At 39.3% G+C, this 21,776-nt stretch overlaps 1 protein-coding gene across 3 annotated transcripts in view; it reads left to right on the top strand.

Moving 5' to 3' along the window:
* Window positions 1-21,776, top strand: part of WDR44 (WD repeat domain 44) — a 103,057-nt gene that overhangs the window by 57,848 nt on the left and 23,433 nt on the right. For all 3 annotated transcript variants that reach the window (XM_011977132.1, XM_011977133.1, XM_011977135.1), the window contains 3 exons: window positions 1,127-1,278; window positions 3,746-3,884; window positions 5,137-5,201. In XM_011977132.1, the coding sequence (XP_011832522.1) occupies window positions 1,127-1,278; window positions 3,746-3,884; window positions 5,137-5,201 (356 nt within the window). The remainder of the gene's footprint in view (window positions 1-1,126; window positions 1,279-3,745; window positions 3,885-5,136; window positions 5,202-21,776) is intronic.

A 21,776-nucleotide genomic window follows, 5' to 3' on the forward strand; every position in this document is an offset into this window, starting at 1 on the left:
AATAAATAAAACGTAAAAAATAAAACAATAGAAAAAATAACAACTATTTATATAGCATTTATGTTGCAGTAGATATTATAAGTAATCTAGAGATTAAAGTATACAGTAGGGCGAGGCCTGGTGGCTCATGCCTATAATCCCAGTACTTTGAGAGGCCAAGACAGGAGAACTGCTTGAGGCCAGGAGTTTGAGACTAGCCTGGTCAAACATAGTGAGACCCTGTCTCTACTAAAAAATAAAAATTAGCTTGGTGTAGTGAAGTGTGCCTACAGTCCCAGCTACTCAGAAGGCTGAGGAATAGGATTGCTTGAGCCCAAGAGTTCAGGGCTGTAGTGACCTATGATTGCACCACTGCACTCCAACCTGAAACCCTGTCTTTAAAAAAGAAAGAAAGTACATGAAAGGTTGTGCATAGGTTATATGCAAATACCGTGCCATTTTATGTTAAGGGATTTGAGCATTCGCAGATTTTGATACCCATAGCAGGTCTTGCCATGGATACTGGGGAATAACTGTATTTTCAAAATTAGGTAGGTCTGGGTATGGTGGCTCATATCTGTAATCCCAACACTTTGGAAGGCTAAGGCAGGAGGATCACTTAAGCCCAGGAGTTGGAGACCAGCTTGGGCAACATAGTGAGACCCCCTGTCTGTATAAAAATAAATAAATAAATTTTTTTAAATTAGGTAAATTTTCTAAATTTGCAAATATCTTGACCTCCTATGCCTTTGTCATTATTGTACTCATTTGTTTTATTTGATGAAACTTACATAGTACTTATTTAGTGCCTGGGACTGTACTAAGCACTTTTACCTGTATTAATTCATTTAATCCCATAGAAACCCTATGAGGTAAGTACCATCATATCCCCATTTGATAGATGAGAAAACTAAGAGGCATCCAAAGTTGAGTAACTTGCCTGTGGTCACACAGATAATAAATGACAGAGCTGGATTTGAACCTGGCAGTCTGGCGTTAGACTCCATGTTTTTAACCAGTATGTTACATAATAAATAAATTTTGCTCTTCCATTTAATGAATTTTCTTGGTATGCAGGAAATATGAAACTATGATAGTAGCAATATCTATATTAGCTAGTAGTGATTTCTATTGCTTTTCTGTTCAGTGTTTCATACTGATCAAGATGATCCTTCATCAAGTGATGATGAAGGAATGCCATACACAAGACCAGTTAAATTCAAAGCAGCACACGGTTTCAAAGGACCTTATGATTTTGATCAGATCAAAGTGGTGCAAGATCTTAGTGGTGAACATATGGTAAGCAACTTTTTCATTTTTTAGGATTGATACTGTTTTTGTTAAGAGAAATACTTTGGCTTCTACAAAACTATCTCTATGTATGTAACTTTGCTAGCCTGACTCAAGAACGGTGAATTTATGTTAACATGATTTAATGAATAGGTAATACAGGGTCTGTCTCTGAAGTATTCCAGAAGTGACTTATCGGCCAGGTGTGGTGGCTCACGCCTGTAATCCCAGCACTTTGGGAGGCCAAGACAGGCGAATCACTTGAGTTCAGGAGTTCGAGACAGCCTGACCAATATGACGAAACTCTGTCTCTATGAAAAATATAAAAATTAGCCGAGCATGGTGGTGGGTGCCTGTAATCCCAGCTACTTGGGAGGCTGAGGCAGGAGAATTGCTTGAATCCGGGAGGCAGAGGTTGTGGTGAGTCGAGGTCGTGCCACTGCACTGCAGCCTGGGCTACAGAGTAAAAGACTACGTCTCGAAAAAAAAAGAAAAAAGAAAAGAAAAAGAAAAAAATGAGTTATTGAATAAGTAAACTCTCAGCCTGTATCACTAAGAAACCTATGCAAAGGCACCAAACTTTAAAGCAGGTAAATTAGAGGGTGGTCTGTAACTTTGAAAAATGTTTAAAATGTTCCCAACCATATTTTAAATAATTTACAAAATACATCAGAAGCTCAATATATGTTGTAAAGTGAGATATTCAGCTAAAACAAGGAGAGAGGTAAAAGTTCAAGTGCTCCTTTAGAGTTCAAAAGTACCAATGTAGATGCAATTGCGCAAACTGTATTGCAGTTAACCCCTGAAAATGCTAGGAACACAAGGAAAGCAGTGATAAAATTTAGAACTGAATAATGTTGTACCCTTGATTAGGGAATCTGTTTACATTTTAAGTCTAAAAGTTGGCTTAACTGGAAGGAAGCAACCGTAAATATATTGGATGGCAACCAAATTCAAATTTAAATTTTGATGCTTACAATCTACAGATAAAATGTTTGAGTTGATTTTAGTATTTTCAAGGAAATTGATAAATTTCCTAGTACTGTATTGACTCGTTGTTTCCTGTTTTAAATAAAATCTCATTGTAGTAGGCTCCAAATGACTCATTTTTAATACACTTGAATTTTGTAGAAGTGAATGGTTATTTCAATAAATGGGCTGTGGCATAATCTTTTTGATACATCTGAATGTGTATATAATAGTATTTCTTGTAATAAGATTTGGTCTTTCCAACTTAAGAGGTTCGTGTTCTTTCTCCCTTCTCCTCGACCACCACCACACACACATACTTCCCTACTGTTTTCAGTGTCTAGAGATTCTGGCCATATACTTTGAAACCTTGTTTCTAGAGAGAAAAGTAGGATGCACCATTCTAATACTACTACCTTTTTTTTTTCCTTTTTGTGGCAAAGTCTTGCTCTGTCACCCAGCTGGAGTGCAGGGGCGGGATCTCTGCTCACTGCAGCCTCTGCCTCCTGAGCTCAAGCAGTCCTCCCTCCTCAGCCTCCTGAGTAGCTGGGACCACAGGTGCGCACCACCATGCCTGGCTAATTTTTTGTGGTTTTTGTAGAGATGGGGTTTCACCATGTTGCCCAGGCTAGTCTCGAACTCCTGAACTCAAGTGATCCACCCACCTGGACCTCCCAAAGTGCTGGGATTGCAAGCACGTGCCACCATGCCCAGCCCATTCCAAAACTGTAATACTTCTAAGTACCTGGTGCTATGAGGGTCACTGCCAAGGTGGGCTTTAGTCTTCCTCAATCCTGCTCAGTTGTTAGTGCTATGCTGAGGGCTCTGCCACCCGTCTTTACGTTCAGCTAGGGGACTGAGATCCCCAACTAGGATTTGTGCTTTTCCAATGAAGATTTCTGACCACTTTAGAACTCCCATTTCTGTTAATATGTGGACAGGGTTTGAGTTCTTGAAGTTGTTAGTTTAGATTATGGAACACCACAACTATCTTACCCTACCTTTCTTCTGAAAGTCTGCTTTTGTGGTATTAAAGCACCATTGAACTTTTGGACTTAAATAGTGTTAGCAATGTGAGGATTATCTTAGTATACATTGTTTGGCATAATTTTAAACTTTGGCTTTAAAGTCTTGTCTCTAAATTTTATTTTATTTATTATTATTTTTAGATAGAGTTGCGCTTTTGTTGCCCAGGCTGGAGTGCAATGGCACGGTCTCAGCTCACTGCACCCTTCACCTCCCAGGTTCAAGTGATCCTCCTGCCTCAGCCTCCCAAGTGGCTGGGATTATAGGCGCCCACCACCATGCCTAGCTAATTTTTGTATTTTTAGTAGAGATGGGGTTTTACCATGTTGGCCAGAATGGTCTCGAACTCCTGACCTTAGGTGATCCACCTGCCTCAGCCTCCCAAAGTGCTGAGATTACAGATGTGAGCCACCATGCCCGGCCAAAAGTAAAGTCTCTAAAGTTGTAAAGTATTAACTTTGAACCTTCTTTGTTTTCATAGGGGGCTGTTTGGACCATGAAATTTTCTCACTGTGGCCGATTACTTGCCTCAGCTGGACAAGACAATGTAGTGAGAATATGGGCTTTAAAAAATGCTTTTGACTATTTCAACAATATGCGAATGAAATACAATACTGAAGGTATTTTTCATGTATTTAAAAATCTACAGAAACCTGAAGTTTTTACATTCATCATAAGTATACTGATGCCCTACTTTTCTGGCAGTCATTTGCAGCAACCACTGTTTATGATAATAGCCAAAAACTTGAAAGTAAGACAGACGTCAGTGGTAAAAAGTCTCTAAACCCAATGAAAAGAGGTGCCACAAAGCTTTTGATTTATCCCTTTCCAGGTGTAGTGTGTAGTTAATTTCATCAACTATTGAGAACATGTTATTTGGTTTCCTCTGGCAACCTTCAGTTCTATCCTAGGTTAAAATAGAATTGCTAATTAACTAGAAAAAGAATGAAAATCATATATATATATCTCTCTCCAGTAAGTAAAAAAGATTAAGGAAAGAGTCATGGAAAATGAATGTGAATTGTCAATACATCAAGGGATATATGAAAAAAATGTTGAAAAGAGAAGCCTCAGAACATTATGTACACACTGATTTCAACTATGTACATGTATGTAGAGTTGATGTAAATTTGGGCTTTTAAGTTTATGGGATTCTTCTCTAATAACTATTTAACTGTGTAATAAGTTTTTTCCACACCCTCCCTGCCATCAAGTAAGGCTGCAAACAAGAAGTAAAGCATAGGAGGAAGGAGAAAAAAGGTGGCCGTGGGTGAGAGTGAATAGTCAAAGCACCAATTTGAGGAACATAGAAGTCTAGGGAGATTCACTAAACTGGCAAGCTAGGCCTCATATACTTGAGTACATCCTGTGAGTATTGCTTGCATTATGTTTCAATACTTAGTTGAAGATGACAATAATTTGACAAGAAATTAAACTGTGTTTACTATATGGTGAGTTTTTCTAGTCCTCGCTGTTTGTCATTTCTTTTACTGCCCTGCCTTAAGCGAAAAGACTATTTTCAGTGGCCCTTGAGACTAACTGCAGCCCTGACCCTTTCTGCTCCTTTATTGTTCCTCTTGCTACTTGTCATGATTAATAAGAATGTGTTCTATTTGAATACTGAAGATTTAATGTTATTTGGTTTACTAAAGTAGGGAAATGGTTAAGCCATTTTATGAAGTTTTTATGTAAAAATGATTAAAACAAATATTTTGGCTCTTATGGGGTTATGCCTCAATTGTTAGTGTTTTTCTAGAATACTATATTCTCTAACTATTAGACATTGCCGTGTCATTACTTCTGAATGTTGTATTTTGGTGGGTCTGTGTGTGTACATACATCCCTTTTTTATAATTATTATGTTGTTTTTAGGACGTGTGTCTCCATCACCCTCTCAGGAAAGTCTAAGTTCATCAAAATCGGATACAGATACAGGGGTATGCTTATTGTTTTATGGTTACTATGTGAAATGGTATGATTTAATTTGTTTACCATAAAGTATTTTTATGTATCAGAAATTACAGTTGTATGAAGACACTTAATTAAAAATTAAAATTAAGATGTATCATTAGAAACAGGAGTTTCTTCAATTAGAAGCAATTAGCAAATGAAAATTTTTGATGTTTAAATGTTGCCAGATAGTGAATACTATTCCTCAGGGTACTATACCACTAATGTAAACTTAAATAATACAAAAGCCCCTCCCCTCAAATCCATGTTAGATATTTTTTAAATAATGATAATAGATACCCAAATAAGAGATAATTAAGGAAAGAAAAAAGATATTTAAGTATTTTAATTTTCTCATCTCCTTAGTTTAATAAACACTTTATAACAGTTTCAGATAAGGTATCTTAATGATTTTCATTTGGTTTTAGAGCTGGAAAGTTAAATATAACCAATTTTAAACCTAAAAAAGCAGAATATACAATATTGTACTAAGTTGTCACCTGTGCTTTTTGTGTATTGCATTAGGTAAGGGTGATATAAACAAGAGAACCTAAAATGTCTACCTGCGCAACAGTATTTTCCTGAGATTTCATTGGCTCCAATATTTGACACTACCTTTTCCCCTTCTCCTGGCTTTCCATGGTTCTGTTTTCCCTTATTCTTTTATACTCCCACTGTTTCTTCTTCCACCTCCTTACATTTACTGTTTATCAGGGTCTGTTCTTGGCCATTTTCAATAGACATATTTATGCACTTCTTCTAGTTCTGAACTGACTTTAGATCTGTAATTCTTTGTTTACTTTCAGTAACTTTATGATTTTTAAACAAGAACATTATTGTGCTTGCTGCCTTTTCACATAGCAATATATAGGATCTCTCCACCTACGTGTAATTCAACCACATCAACTAATAGGTCCAAAACTAAACTCCTTCGACAAATGTCTTCTGAGTGCCTACCATATGTGGCAGACACTGCTACATGCTATAAAATCAAATGAGACATATTCTCTGTCCTCAGGGATCTTGTGGACTAGTGAAATGGGTAAACTCACAATTACAGTATTAGATGGTGATATTCTACAGAAGGTACTACACAAGAATAGGATAGCCTTATAAATCACAGTGTTAGGAATAGTTTCCTGGAAGCTTGTTATTTGAGCTAGGATTTAGCTATATGAGAGAAGAAAGGAAGGAGCATATCAGACACAGGGAATAGCAAGTGCAAAGGCATGGAGGCTAGTATGTTAAAGGTACTACAAGGAATTACACATGACTGGGAAAGGTGCATGTGTGAGATTGGTGGGAGAGGTAGGCAGGAGTGGGAATGACTTTCTGTGTTAAACGAAGACATTGGAATTTTATCCTGCAAACTACTGGGAGCAGGGTGGGGCTTTGAAGGATTTCACTTAGAGGCGTAATTACCATGTTCAGATTTTTGTTTTAGAAAGAGTATTCTGGTAGTAATGTGAAGGATAGACTAGGCGGGGGCTTCAGGTTAGAGACAGGGAGACCATGTAAGAGGCTGTTAACCCAGAGAAATGGTTACTTCCAATTTTGATGATTATGATAGCAGTAGATATAGAAACTGTAAACATAAGCTGAATTGAGAGATGTAAAATAAGTCTAATTTGTAGGACTTGGTGACTGACTAGCTGGGGTAGTAAAAGTGAGTAGCCTAGGATAAATCACAGGTATCTGGCTTGAGTAGTTAGCTAGATGGTAATGGTCATTCATAGAAATTTTTTTTAATTTTAATTTTTCCATAAGTTATTGGGATACAGGTGGTATTCAGTTACATAAGTTCTTTAGTGATTTTGGTGCACTCATCACCCAAGCAGTATACGCTGCACCTATTTGTAGTCTTTTATTCCTCGCCCCCCTCCCACTCTTCCTCCCAAGTCCCCAAAGTCCGTTGTATCATTCTTACCTCTTTGCGTGCTCATAGTTTAGGTCCCACATATCAGTGAGAACATACGATGTTTGGTTTTCCATTCCTGAGTTAATTCTCTCAGAATAATAGTCTCCAGTCTAATCCAGGTTGCTGCAAATTCTGTTAATTCATTCCTTTTTATGCCTGAGTAGTATTCCATCGTGTATATATACCAGTTTCTTTATCCGCTCGTTGATTGATGGGCATTTGGGTTGGTTTGATGTTTTTGCAGTTGCGAATTGTGCTGCTATAAAGGTGTGTGTGCAAGTATCTTTTTTCCAATAATGACTTATTTTCCTCTGGGTAGATACCCAATAGTGGGATTGATGGATCAAATGGTAGTTCTACTTTTAATTCTTTAAGGAATCTCCACACTGTTTTCCATAGTGGCTGTACTAGTTTACATTCCCACAAGCAGTGTAGAAGTGTTCCCTGACCACTGCATCCGCACCAACATCTGTTTTGATTTTTTATTATGGTCATTCTTGCAGGAGTAAGGTGGTATCACATTGTGGTTTTGATTTGCAGTTCCCTGATTATTAGTGATATTGAGCATTTTTTCATATGTTTGTTGGCCATTTGTGTATATTTTTTTGAGAATTGTCTATTTATGTCCATAGCCCACTTTTTGATGGACTGTTTTTTTCTTACTGATTTGTTTGAGTTTGTTGTTGATTCTGGTTATTAGTTAGTCCTTAGTTGGATGTATAGATTGTGAAGATTTTCTCCCACTCTGTGGGTTGTCTGTTTACTCTGTTGACTGTTCCTTTTGCTGTCCGAAAGCTCTTTAGTTTAATTAAGTCCCAATTATTTATTTTTATTGCATTTCCTTTTGGGTTCTTGGTCATGAAATCCTTGCCTAAGCCAATGTCTAGAAGGGTTTTTCCAATGTTATCTTCTAGAATTTTTATGCTTTCAGGTCTTAGATTTGAGTCCTTAATCCCTCTTGAGTTGATTTTTGTATAAGGTGAGAGATGAGGATCCAGTTTCATTATCATACATGTGGCTAGTGGCTAGCCAATTATCCCAGCACCATTTGTTGAAAAGGGTGTCCTTTCCCCACTTTTTATTTTTTTTGTTTGCTTTGTCAAAGATCAGTTGGCTGTAAGTATTTGGGTTTATTTCTGGGTTCTCTATTGTTTTCCATTGGTCTATGTGCCTATGTTTATACCAGTACCATGCTGTCTTGGTGACTATGGCCTTATATTATAGTTTGAAATCAGGAAGTGTGACACCTCCATATTTGTTATTTTGCTTAGTCTTGCTTTGGCTATGTGGGCTCTTTTTTGGTTCCATATGAATTTTAGAATTGTTTTTTCTAATTCTGTGAAGAATGATGGTGGTATTTTGATGGGGATTGCATTGAACTTGTAGATTGCTTTCTGAAGTATGGTCATTTTCACAATATTGACTCTACCCATCCATGAGCATGGGATATGCTTCCATTTGTTTGTGTCATCTATGATTTCTTTTAGCAGCCTTTTGTAGTTTTCCTTGTAGATGTCTTTCACCTCCTTGGTTAGGTATATTCTTTTTTTTTTTTTTTTTTTTTTTCAGCTATTGTAAAAGTGATTGAATTATTGATTTGATTCTTCGTTTGGTTGCTGTTGGTGTATACTACTGATTTGTGTACATTAATCTTGTATCTGGAAACTTTGCTGAATTCTTTTATCAGTTCTAGGAGCTTTCTGGAGGAGTCTTTAGGGTTTTCGAGGTAAATGATCATATCGTCAGCAAACAGTGACAGTTTGACTTTCTCTTTACCGATTTGGATGCCCTGTATTTCTTTCTCTTCTCTGATTGCTCTGGCTAGGACTTCCAACACTATGTTGAGGAGGAGTGGTAAGAGTGGGCATCCTTGTCTTGTCCCAGTTCTCAGAGGGAATGCTTTCAATTTTTCCCCATTCAGTATTATGTTGGCTGTGGGTTTGTCATAGATGGCTTTTATTACACTGAGGTATGTCCCCTGTAGGCTGATTTTGCTGAGAGTTTTAATCATAAAGGATGCTGGATTTTGTTGAATGGTTTTTCTGCATCTATTGAGATGATAGTGTGATTTTTGTTTTTAATTCTGTTTATGTGGTGTATCACATTTATTGAGTTGCATATGTTAAACCATCCCTGCATCCCTGCTGTAAAACCCACTTGATCTTGGTGGATTATCTTTTCAATATGTTGTTGGTTTTGATTAGCTAATGTGTTGTTAAGGATTTTAGCATCTTTGTTCATCGGGGATATTGGTCTGTAGTTTTCTTTTTTGGTTGTGTCCTTTCCTGGTTTTGGTATTAGTGGGTGATGCTGGCTTCATAGAATGAATTAGGGAGGATTCCCTCTTTCTGTCTTGTGGAATAGTGTCAAAATAATTGTTACCAATTCTTCTTTGAATGTCTGGTAGAATTCTGCTGTGAATCCATCTGGTCCTGGACTTTTTTTGAGATGGAGTCTCACTCTGTCGCCCAGGCTGGAGTGCAGTGGTGCAATCTCGGCTCACTGCAGCCTCTGCCTCCTGGGTTCCAGCGATTCTCCTGCCTCAGCCTTCCTGGTAGCTGGGATTATAGGCACACACCCCCATGTCCGGCTAATTTTTGTATTTTTAGTAGAGATGCGATTTCAACATGTTGGCCATGCTAGTCTTGAATTCCTGGCCTCAGGTGATCTGCCTGCCTTGGCCTCCCAAAGTGCTGGAATTACAGGCGTGATCCACTGCGCCCCGCCAGTCCTGGACTTTTTTTTTGTTGATAATTTTTAAATTACCGTTTCAGTCTCGCTGCTTGTTATTGGTCTGTTCAGGGTATCTAATTCTTCCTCATTTAAGCTGGGAGGGTTGTGTTTTTCCAGGAATTTATCCATCTCTTCTAGGTTTTCTAGTTTATGTGCATAAAGGTGTTCATAGTAGCCTTGAATGATCTTTTGTATTTCAGTGATGTCAGTTATAATATCTCCTGTTTCTCTTCTTAATGAGGTTATTTGTATTTTCTCTCTTATTTTCTTGGTTAATCTTGCTAACAGTCTGTCAATTTTATTTATTTTTTCAAAGAACCCGCTTTGTGTTTCATTTATCTTTTGTATTTTTTGTTTGTTTGTTTCAGTTTCATTTAATTCTGCTCTGATCTTGGTAATTTCCTTTCTTCTGCTGGCTTTGGGTTTGGTTTGTTCTTGTTTCTCTAGTTCCTTGAGGTGTGACCTTAGAATGTCAGTTTGTGCTCTTTGAGTCTTTTTGATGTAAGCATTTATAGGGCTATGAACTTTCCTCTTAGCACCACCTTTGCTGTATCCCAAAGGTTTTGATAGGTTGTTTCATTATTGTCATTCAGTTCAAAGAATTTTTAAATTTCCATCTTGATTTCATTTTTGACCCAGTGGTCATTCAGGAGCAGGTTATTTTATTTCCGTGTATTTGCATGGTTTCGAAGGTTCCTTTCGGAGTTGATTTCCAGTTGTATTCCACTGTAGTCTGAGTGCTTGATATAATTTCAGTTTTCTTAAATTTATTGAGGCTCATTTTATGGCCTGTCATATGGTCTGTCTTGGAGAAAGTTCCATGTGCTGTTGAATAGAATGTGTATTCTGCAGTTGGATGGAATGTTCTGTATATATATCTGTTAAGTCCATTTGTTCCAAGGTATAGTTTAAATTCACTGTTTCTTTGTTGACTTTCTGCCTTGATGACCTGTCTAGTGCTGTCAGTGGAGTACTGAATTCCCCCACTATTATTGTGTTGCTGTCTATCTCATTTCTTAGGTCTGTTAGTAATTGGTTTATAAATTTGGGAGCTCCAGTCTTAGGTGCATAAATGTTTAGGATTGTGATATTTTCCTGTTGGACAAGGCCTTTTACCGTTATATCATGTCCGTCTTTGTCTCTTTTAAATGCTGTTGCTTTAAAGTTTGTTTTGTCTGATATAAGAATAGCTACCCTTGCTCGTTTTTGGTGTCCATTTGCATGAAATGCCTTTTACCACCCCTTTACTTTAAGTTTATTTGAGTCCTTATGTCTCCTGAAGACAGCAGATGGTTGGTGAGTTCTTATCCATTCTGTGTCTCTGTATCTTTTAAGTGGAGCATTTAGGCCACTTACATTCAATGTTAGTATTGAGATGTGAGATACCTCATAGTATTATTTGTTTCCTGTGTACCTTGTTTTTTTGTTTTGTTTTGTTTTTGCTTTTTAACTTATATTTTTGTTTTATAGGTTCTGTGTGATTTATGTTTTAAAGAGATTCTGTTTTGATGTGTTTCCAGGATTTGTTTCAAGATTTAGAGCTCCTTTTAGCAGTTCTTTTAGTGGTGGCTTGGTAGTGGCAAATTCTCTCAGCATTTGTTTGTCTGAAAACGACTGTATCTTTCCTTCACATATGATACTTAGTTTTACTGGATACAGAATTATTAGCTGATAATTGTTTTGTCTGAGGAGGCTGAAGACAGGGCCCCAATCCCTTCTAGGTTGTAGGGTTTCTGCTGAGAAATCTGCTGTTAATCTGATAGGTTTTCCTTTATACATTACCTGGTGCTTTTGTCTCACAGCTCTTAAGATTCTTTCCTTTGTCTTAACTTTAGATAACCCGATGACAATGTGCCTAGGCGATGATCGTTTTGTGATGAATTTCCCAGGTGTTCTTTGTGCTTCTTGTATTTGAATGTCTACGTCTCGAGCAAGGCTGGGGAAATTTCCCTTGATTATTCCCCCAAATATGTTTTTCAAACTTTCAGACATCTCTTCTTCCTCAGAAACATCAATTATTCTTAGGTTTGGTTGTTTAACATAATCCCAGACCTCGTAGAGGCTTTGTTCATATTCTCTTATTCTTTTTTCTGTCTTTGTTGTATTGGGTTAATTTGAAGACCTTGTCTTCGAGCTCTGAATTCCTTTCTTCTACTTGTTCAATTCTATTGCTGAAAGATTTAGAATTTGAAATTCTGAAACTTTCCAGAGCATTTTGCATGTCTATAAGTGTATACAGTGTTTCCTGAAGTTCTTATTGTTGTTTTCTTTATGCTGTCCATTTCTTTGAATATTTCTCCCTTCACTTCTTGTATTGTTTTTTGGATTTCCCTGCATTGGGCTATGCCTTTCTCTGGTGCCTCCCTGATTAACTTAATAACTAACCTCCTGAATTCTTTTTCAGGTAAATCAGGGATTTCTTATTGGTTTGGATCCATTGCTGATGAACTAGTGTGATTTTTTGGGGGGTGTTAAAGAGCCTTGTTTTGTCATATTACCAGAGTTGGTTTTCCGGTTCCTTCTCATTTGGGTAGGCTCTGTCAGAGTCTAGGGCTGAAGGCTGTTGTTCACATTCTTTTGTCCCACGGGGTGTTCCCTTGATGCAGTACTCTCCCCCTTTTCCTATGGATGTGGCTTCCTGTGAGCCGAGCTGCAGTTATTGTTATGTCTCTTCTGGGTCTAACCACCCAGCAAGTCTACACAGCTCTGAGCTGGTACTGGAGGTTGTCTGCAGAGAGTTTTGTGATGTTTACTGTCTATGGGTCTCTCAGCCATGGACACCAGCACCTGTACTGGTGAAAGTGGCAGGGGGGTGAAATGGACTCTGTGAGGGTTCTTAGCTTTGGTGGTTTAATGTTCTATTTTTGTGCTGGTTGGCCTCCTGCTGGGAGGTGGCGCTTTCCAAAGAGCATCAGGCTATGGTAGCATGGAGTGGAAATGGCGGGGGGTGGGGCCCTAGAACTCTCAAGAGTATATGCCCTTTGTCTTCAGCTACCAGGGTGGATAAGGAAGGCCCATCAGGTGGGGACAGGGCTAGGTGTGTCTGAGCTCAGAATCTCCTTGGTTGGGTTTTGCTGAGGCTGCTGTGGGGGATGGATGTGATGTTCCCAGGTCAATGAAGTTGCGTACCTGGAAGGATTATGGCCACCTCTGCTGAGTCATGCAGGTTGTCAGGGAAGTGGGGGAAAGCTGGCAGTCACAGGCCTCACCCAGCCCCCATGCAAACCGAAGGGCCAGTCTTACTCCCAGCATGCTTCCTCAACAGCCCCAAGTCTGTTTCCAGGCAGTGTGGGATCCGGCCTGAGAACTTGCCCCAGGCTACCCACCTCCCAGCTGCGAAAGAAAAGGGCTTGGTTCTTCCCCCACCTATGGAGTCTGCACACCGGATTTGTGCCCTCCCCCTTCTGGCCAGGAGGCTTCTTGCCAGTTCAAATTGTTACAGAGTTCAGCTGGAGACTTCCTTCTCCCTATAGTGTTTCCCCTCCCTGCTCCTCTGGTGCCCTCCTGAAGGAACCCTGTGGTGCCACACAGGAATGGCCTGCTTGAAGACCCGGCGAGCTCCCAGGGCTTTCCTGCTGCTTCCTCTACTTCTATATTTCGCTGGGCTCTCTAAATTGACTCAGCTCCAGGTAAGGTCAGAAACTTCTGCAAACAGCCCTTCAGTTCCCCAGTGGGGGTGTGTGTTCAGGAGAGGAGGATCTCCCTTTCCCAGTTATGCAGTTTGGGCACTCACAGTATTCGGGGTGTCTCCTGGGTCCTGCAGGAGCATTCTGCTTCCTTCAGAGGGTCTGTGGGTTCTCTTGGGATTCCTGGTTCTTTCTTGCAGTCGATCTGCAGCTAAAATTCATGGTGTGAGCCTCCACATGCTGCTCTGTCCATCTGAGTAGGAGCTGCAATCTAGTCCTGCCTCCTGTCTGCCATGATGGCATCCCATTATGTTTAAAATGTTTCTTATAGATAGCATATAGTTAGATCATGTTTTTTTAACCACTCTGCCAGTTTCTGTTTTTTAATTGGTACATTTATACCATTTAAACTTAATATAATTATTGCTACTTTAAACAAATCTGTCATCTTTATGATCATTCATTGAAATATTTTCATCATTCACCCACAAACCTGCTTCTCCTCACTTCTGAACCTTATTTAGTGGCATCAACATCTATCTACAAGTTACCTTTTCAACTCAATCAAAAATACTCCATTACTTTTTCTTCCTTACCCACATATCAAATTAGTAACAAATTCCTAGCCACTCTACCCCCACTCACAAATACCTGTGGAACTTACCCCCTCATCCCTAATTGTCACACATATCATCTAGGACTTTAACACTCATTTAAATGCTTGCCATAGTCTCCTAATTGTTTTTTCTGCCTCTGGTCTCTGCCCAATTCAGTTTCTACACTGCCACCAGCCAGCCAGGTTTTTCGAAACAGATTAACTGTGCCATTTTGTGGTTTAATTTTTTTTTTTTTTTTTTTTTGAGACAGAGTCTCGCTCTGTTGCCAAGGCTGGAGTGCAGTGGCATGATCTCGGCTCACTTGCAACCTCCGCCTCCCGGGTTCAAGGGGTTCTCCTGCCTCAGCCTCCCAAGTAACTGGGATTACAGGCACTCACCACCATACCCAGCTAATTTTTGTGTTTTTAGTAGAGATAGGGTTTCACCATGTTGGCCAGGCTGGTCTTAAACTCCTGACCTCAAGTGATCCTCCCACCTCGGCCCCCCAAAGTGCTGGGATTACAGGCGTGAGCCACCACGCCCGGCTTTGTGGTTTAAAATCTTTTGACGGCCCTTTATCGCCTTCACAATAAGATTCTTCCCTATATTGCCTAATCTTAACTTTTGACTCAGTTCCAATTCCCTAGTGCCTGTACATCCTACCAGCCATGCCTGATACAGGTCTGTACACTAAACACTTTCACCTTCATGTCTCTGTCCCTGCTGTTTGCTTTGCCACAGATGCCCTCTGTTTCCTTCAGAGGGCAAAGCCCTACTTATCCTTCAAGATTCAGCTCAAATATCTTATTATTTTCCCTGAATCCAGCAGGTAAAATTGTTCTTCATTTGTATTCTAATAGTACATCATAGGTACTTTTATACCGATATTACCACATCTTTCTTATTAGTCTCCCTGGGTAGGCTCTGGGCTGATTGAAGGCAAAGAACTGTACTTCACAGATTTTAGTATCCTTGGAGTCTAATTCCGTTCCTGACTGTAGTAGGCCTGTAATCATGTTGAATTCCTGCCTGTGGACCTTTATTCCTATTGTTCCCCTTATTTGGATGCCTTGATCGTCTTTCTATTCAAAGCATGCCCATTCTTCATGGCCCACTTCCTCCATAAAGCCTCACTGACTAATGTGGCAGTGATAATTTTAACTGCTTTGCTTTAGGGAAAAAGACTTGCTTTTATTAGTTTAATTTACCATACAGTTTCCAGGCATTGATTACTATTAAAAATAGAGACTATCTGTAGTATCTTTTATTGTGCTTATTTCAGCAATCCTACTTATAGATCCTTAAGTACATCCATCTAACCCCAAACAAACCTTAGTAACTCAAATTTTATTGAATACAAAGCCTTTTTACATGAGAAATAACATTTATATCCATTGTTTTTGGGAAGAGATCATTTGGGGTTTGTTTCCCTTCTGTCATTTTATTTGGGGACAGTTAAAAGAGGCTTCTATTTCACATGCCATTAGAGTTTGACACCAGGAATTATCTTTTAACCTAGTGCTAGCCACAGTGAGGCACAGTAAACACAATGGAGTTTATGTTCCTGATGTGTGTATTCTTTTTTTTCTTATGATGGTGATATCTTTTTCATCTCTTTTGAAGTACTTTTTCAGTCTTTTGTCTTAGCATCTGTGTGAAATATAATATATAAAAGTATTGTACAGTTGAACATACAGAGGGATGTACCCAAGATCGCTCACCTATGCATTTGTAATGCCAAGCCTAGAATTCTGGCTATTTTCTGTTTCTGTTGATTTTCAAAATTAGCTCAACAAATATAAGAAAGTCAAGAAGAGGTACATGTTTAATATACTCCATTATCTTAGAGATTTATAAAGTAGGGATTTTTTTAATAGTTGGCTTTTGTAGAGACTGTTAGACCTCATGGTTTCTAAGAATTGATAATTGCATCAGATTGCAAATATGAATATACTGTATCCATTTTAATAAGTATAAAATTTCTTTTTGATACTAGAAGCTGCAAGTATGCTATTTACCTAGAAATTAATGTTTTTCTTGCAAATTTATGTTTAATGTGCATGATTAGGGGAACATTAGCATAGATGTTATAGCATTTAACTGCTGCTTAAAATTTTTGAGAATAGGCCAGGTGCAGTGGCTCATGCTTATAATCCCAGCACTTTGGGAGGCCCAGGCAGGAGGATCGCTTGAGTCCAGGAGTTTGAGACTAGCCTGGGTAACGTAACAAGACTATGTCTCCATTAAAAAAAAAAAAAAAAAAAAAAAAAAGCCAAGCGTGGTGGCATGTACCTGTAGTCCCAGCTACTTGAGAGGCTGAGGCAGGAGGATCACCTGAGCTCAGGAGTTTGAGGTTACAGTGAGCTGTGATCACCACTGCAGTCCAGCCTGGGCAACAGAGCAAGACCCTGTCTCAAATAAATTTTTTTGGGCCAGGCACAGTGGCTCATGCCTGTAATCCTAGCACTTTGAGAGGCTGAGGTAGGCGGATCACCTGAGGTCAAGTGTTCAGGACCAGCTTGGCCAACATGGTGAAACCCCGTCTCTACTAAAAATGCAAAAATTAGCTGGGCATGGTGGTATGTGCCTGTAATCCCAGCTACTCAGGAGACTGGGGCAGGAGAATCGCTTGAACCCGGGAGGTGGAGGTTGCAGTGAGCCAAGATCGTGCCATTGCACTCCAGCGTGGGTGACAAGAGCAAAACTCTGTCTCAAAAAAAAAAAAAAATTCTGAGAGTATATCATTAGAATCTAGAACTTGGGTAAAGAAAGTTAACTATAAGGGAGTGAGAGAGAATTTTTGTGAAATGTAGGTATGCAGCATTTGATACAGATTTGTCTTGGTACTATTCATAACCTCACTTTACAAATGAAGGTTTAGAGCTGTTAAGTAACTCAACAATTTCACACAGTCATAGCATCAGAATTAGAACCCTGCTCTGTCTCTAGAGCTTATGTTTTTAACCATTGTGCTCCAGTAGTTGACATCTTGAGGTCTGGGACTATGTCTTCATTCAGTCTACAGATGTTTATTAAGTGCCTACTATTTTTATTAATCACTGTTCTAGGAGCTAGAGATATAGTAAGTGAACAAAAGAGACAAAAATATCTGTGAACAAGAGACAAAAATAGAATGGAGCATGCATTCTAGTGAAAGAAGACAGAAAATTAAAATAAGTAAATTTTATAAGGTTTTTTTTGTTTGTTTTTTTGAGCAGAGTTTCACTCTTGTTGCCTGGACTGGAGTGCAGTGGCACAATCTTGGCTCACTGCAACCTCTGCCTCCTGGGTTCAAGCGATTCTCCTGCCTCAACCTCCCAAGTAGCTGGGATTACAGGCACACACCACCACTCCCAGCTAATTTTTTGTATTTAGTAGAGACGGGGTTTCACCATGTTGGCCAGGCTGGTCTCAAACTCCTGACCTCAGGTGATCCATCCGCCTTGGCCTCCCAAAGTGTTGGGATTACAGGCATGAGTCACTGCACCAGGCTATAAGTTAATTTTTTAAACCACTTTATTGAGGTATTATTGGTATACGAAAAGCTGTATATATTTATTATATAGAACTTAATGAGTTTGGAGATAAGTATATAAGCATGAAACCATCACCACAATCTGTGCCATAACCCAAGCATCACCTATAAAAGTTTATTCTCATCCTCTTATTTATTAAGTATACGATACAGTATTGTGAACTGTAGGCACTGTGCTATGTAATAGATCTCTCGAACTTATCATTCTGAAAGTGAAACTTTGTACCCTTTGACTAATACCACCTGTTTCCCCAGCCCCAGGGCCTCGCAATCACTGTTCTACTCTGCTTCTATGAGTTTGATGTTTCTGGGTTCATCATATAAGTGGCATTATGTAGTATTTGTCCAAAAAGTATCTGGCTTAATTTCACTTAGCATAATGTCTTCCAGTTTCATTCATGTATCACAAATGCCAGGATTTTCTTTTTATGACTGAATAGTATTCTGTTGTGTGTATATGCCACATTTTCTTTATCCATTCATCTGTCAATGAACATTTAGGTTGTTTCCATGTCTAGGCTATTGTGAATAATGCGGCAGTGAACATGGGAGTTCAGAAACCTCTCTGACATACTGATTTTATTTACTTTAAATGTATACCCAGAAGTGGAATTGCAGGATCATATGGTAGTTCTATTTTAAATTTTTTCAGGAACTTTCATACTGGTTTTCATAGTAGGTGCACCAATTTACATTCCCATCAACAGTGTGCAGGGTTCCATTTTATCCACATCTTCACTAGTACTTGTTATCTTTTTATATATATATATATATATATATATAATGGTCATCCTAATAGGTGTGAGGTGATATATCATTGTGGTTTTGATTTGGAAGTCAAATCACCTGATTAATTGGTGATGTTGAGCACCTTTTCATATACTCATTGGTCATTTGTATGTCTTCTTTGGAGAAATGTCTATTTAGGTCCTTTGCCTATTTTAAAAATTGGGTTGTTTGAATTTTGGGGTTTTTGACATTCAGTTGTAGGAGTTTCTTATATATTTTAGATATTAACCATTCATTAGATATGGTTTGCAAATATTTTCTCCCATTCTGTAAGTTGCCTTTTCATGTTGTTGGTTGTTTCTTTTTTTGTGCAGAAGCTTTTTAGTTTGATACAGTCCCCTTTGTCTTATTTTTACTTTTGTTGCTGGTGCTTGTGGTGTCATATCCAAGAAATCATTGCCAAGGCCAATGTCAAGAAGCTTTTTTCCTGTTTTCTTCTAGGAGTTTTACAGCTTCAGGCCTTACATTTAAGTATTTAATACATTTTGAGTTTATTTTTGTATATGGTGTAATATAAGAGTCCAACTTCATGGGGTTATTTTGCATGTGTATCTCCAAAGGTAATCAGTATTGTGAAGAAAAGTAAAACAGACAAAGTGGGATGTCAGGGAGTAAATAAGGTGGGTGAGCAAAGCTTCACTGAAAAGTTGTTGTTCAAGCAAAATACGAAGGAGGTAAGGAAATGATCATATGATAAGACCATTCCAGTTACAGAGAGCAGCAAGTGAAGCTGCTATAAGGCAGGAGTTCTGGTGTGCTCAAGAAACAGCAGCAAGGCCTGGTCAGCTGGAGCCAGTGAGTGAGAAGGAGAGGAAAATAGAAAAGGAAAACATAGAGGTGTGGATGCGGGAATCAGAACATACAGGCCGTTGCAAGGACTTTGGCTTTTGCTCTGAGTAAGATGGGAATTAGTGGGTTTTCAAACAGAGAATGACATAATCTGATATATTTTAAAAGGATCATTCTGACTTCTATACTGAGAAAAAACTATAAGAAGATGAGGGCCAGGCATGGTGGCTTATGCCTGTAATCCCAGCACTTTGGGAGGCCAAGGTGGGCAGATCACCTGAGGTCAGGAGTTCGAGACCAGCCTGACCAACAAGGTGAAACCCCTGTCTCTACTAAAAATACAAAAATTAGCCAGGTGTGGTGGCAGGCACCTGTATTCCCAGCTCCTCGGGAGGCTGAGACAGGAGAACCACTTGAACCTGGGAAGTGGAGGTTGCAGTGAGCCAAGATCGTGCTACTGCACTCCAACCTAGAAAACGGAGCAACACTCCATCTCAAAAAAAAAAGTTAAGAAATGTCTTGTTCATTCTGGTATTCCAAATAAGCAATACAATATATCTGCTACATATTGTATGTGCTAATGAATGTCAAAAGCCTTATAATTTTCCATAGCAACCCAACTTTATAATATCTTTAGATAGGCCAGGCGTGGTGGCCCACGCCTGTAATCCCAGCACTTTGGGAGGCCGAGGCAGATGGATCACCTCAGGTCAGGAGTTAGAGACCAGCCTGGACAACATGGTGAAACCCCGTCTCTACTAAAAATACAAAAAAATTAACTGGGAGTGGTGGCGTGGGCCTGTAGACCCAGCTACTCCAGAGGCTGAGGCAGGAGAATCACTTGAACCCGGGAGGCGGAAGGTTGCAGTGAGCTGAGATGGCGCCACTGCACTCCAGCCTGGGCAACAGAGCGAGACTGTCTCAAAAAGAAAAATCTTTAGATAATTAGAAAATCTGAGTATGGATTAGATACTAGATGATATAAATGGTATTTTTTAGGCCTGAGAATGGCATGGTAATCATATTTAAAAGAAGGGTTATCAGTTGACGGTATATATAGAAGTGTCTACTGATAAAATTATTAGTGTCTAGATCTTGCTTTCAATGCTGCAGCAAAACTAAACAAAAATGGGAAGATTGATAAAGTAGGTAAAATTTTGATAATTATCAAAGCAGGTGATGGATGCATGGGGTTCATTATATTATATGGAGTTCATTATACTCTTCCATCTACTTTTGTATATATTTAAAATGCCCATAATGAAAAATAGACAATGGCCGGGCATGGTGGCTCATGCCTGTAATCCCAGCACTTTGAGAGGCCAAGGCAGGAGGATCACTTGAGCCCAGGAGTTCAAGACCAGCCCATGCAACAAGGAGAGACCCTGTCTCTACAAACACAAAAAATTAGCTGAGTGTGCTGGCACATGCCTGTGGTCCCAGCTACTCAGGAGGCTGGGGTGAAAGGATCGCTGGAGCCCAGGAGGCGGAGGTTACAGTGAGCCGAAGCCATGCCACTGCACTCTAGCCTGGGCGACAGAACAAGACCCTATCTCAAAAAAAAAAAGAAAGAAAGAAAACTAGAAAAATATATGTATATAACATTTTACTTGGTAATTCTACCTTTAATAATTTATCATAAAGGAATAATCAAGAAAAAATAAATACCAAAAAATGGAACAAAAAACAAAAAGAAACCAAAAAATTATTAGATATTCTGAAAGATAAGTAAAAAGATTCTCATCTCATAATAGCTAAAATTTGAACAACTTTAATTTCTTTCTTTCTTGAGACAGAGTTTCGCTGTTTTTGCCCAGGCTGGAGTGCAATGGCGCTATCTCGGCTCACCGCAACCTCCGCCTCCCGGGTTCAAGCGATTCTCCTGCCTCAGCCTCCCGAGCAGCTGGGATTACAGGCATGCGCCACCACCCCGGCTAATTTTGTATTTTTAGTAGAGACGGGGTTTCTCCATGTTGGTCAGGCTGGTCTTGAACTCCCAACCTCAGGTGATCCAACTGCCTCGGCCTCCCAAAGTGCTGGGATTAGAGGCGTGAGCCACCACACCCGGCAACAACTTTAATTTCTAACAGTTGGAAAATAAAAACTGGTATAACCCATGCAGTAAAATACATGCAGTCCTTAAATTGTTTTCAAAGACTATTTAATGATGTTAAAAATGGTCACAATAAAACATAAAGTGAAAAAAGCAGAATGTAAAATTGGATACAATATTATCACAATTTTGGCTAAAAAGCACCTATAAATATACATATATTTTTTAAGGGATAAGAATCTCCCTCTGTCACCCATGCTGGAGTGCTGTGGTACCGTCATAGCACATTGTGACCTCAAACTTCTGGGTTCAAGCAATCCTCCCACCTCCCACCTCAGTCTCCTGGGTAGCTTGTGCTATAGGCAAGCACCACCATGCCTGGCTTTTTTTTTTTTTTTTTTTTTTGAGATAGGGTCTCTCTCTGTCCCCCAGGCTGGAGTGCAGTGGCGCTACAAGCTCCACCTCACGGGTTCACGCCATTCTCCTGCTTTAGCCTCCTGAGTAGCTGGGACTACAGGCGCCT

Source organism: Mandrillus leucophaeus, unplaced genomic scaffold (assembly GCF_000951045.1).
Source record: "Mandrillus leucophaeus isolate KB7577 unplaced genomic scaffold, Mleu.le_1.0 Scaffold174, whole genome shotgun sequence".
Lineage (NCBI taxonomy): Eukaryota > Metazoa > Chordata > Mammalia > Primates > Cercopithecidae > Mandrillus > Mandrillus leucophaeus.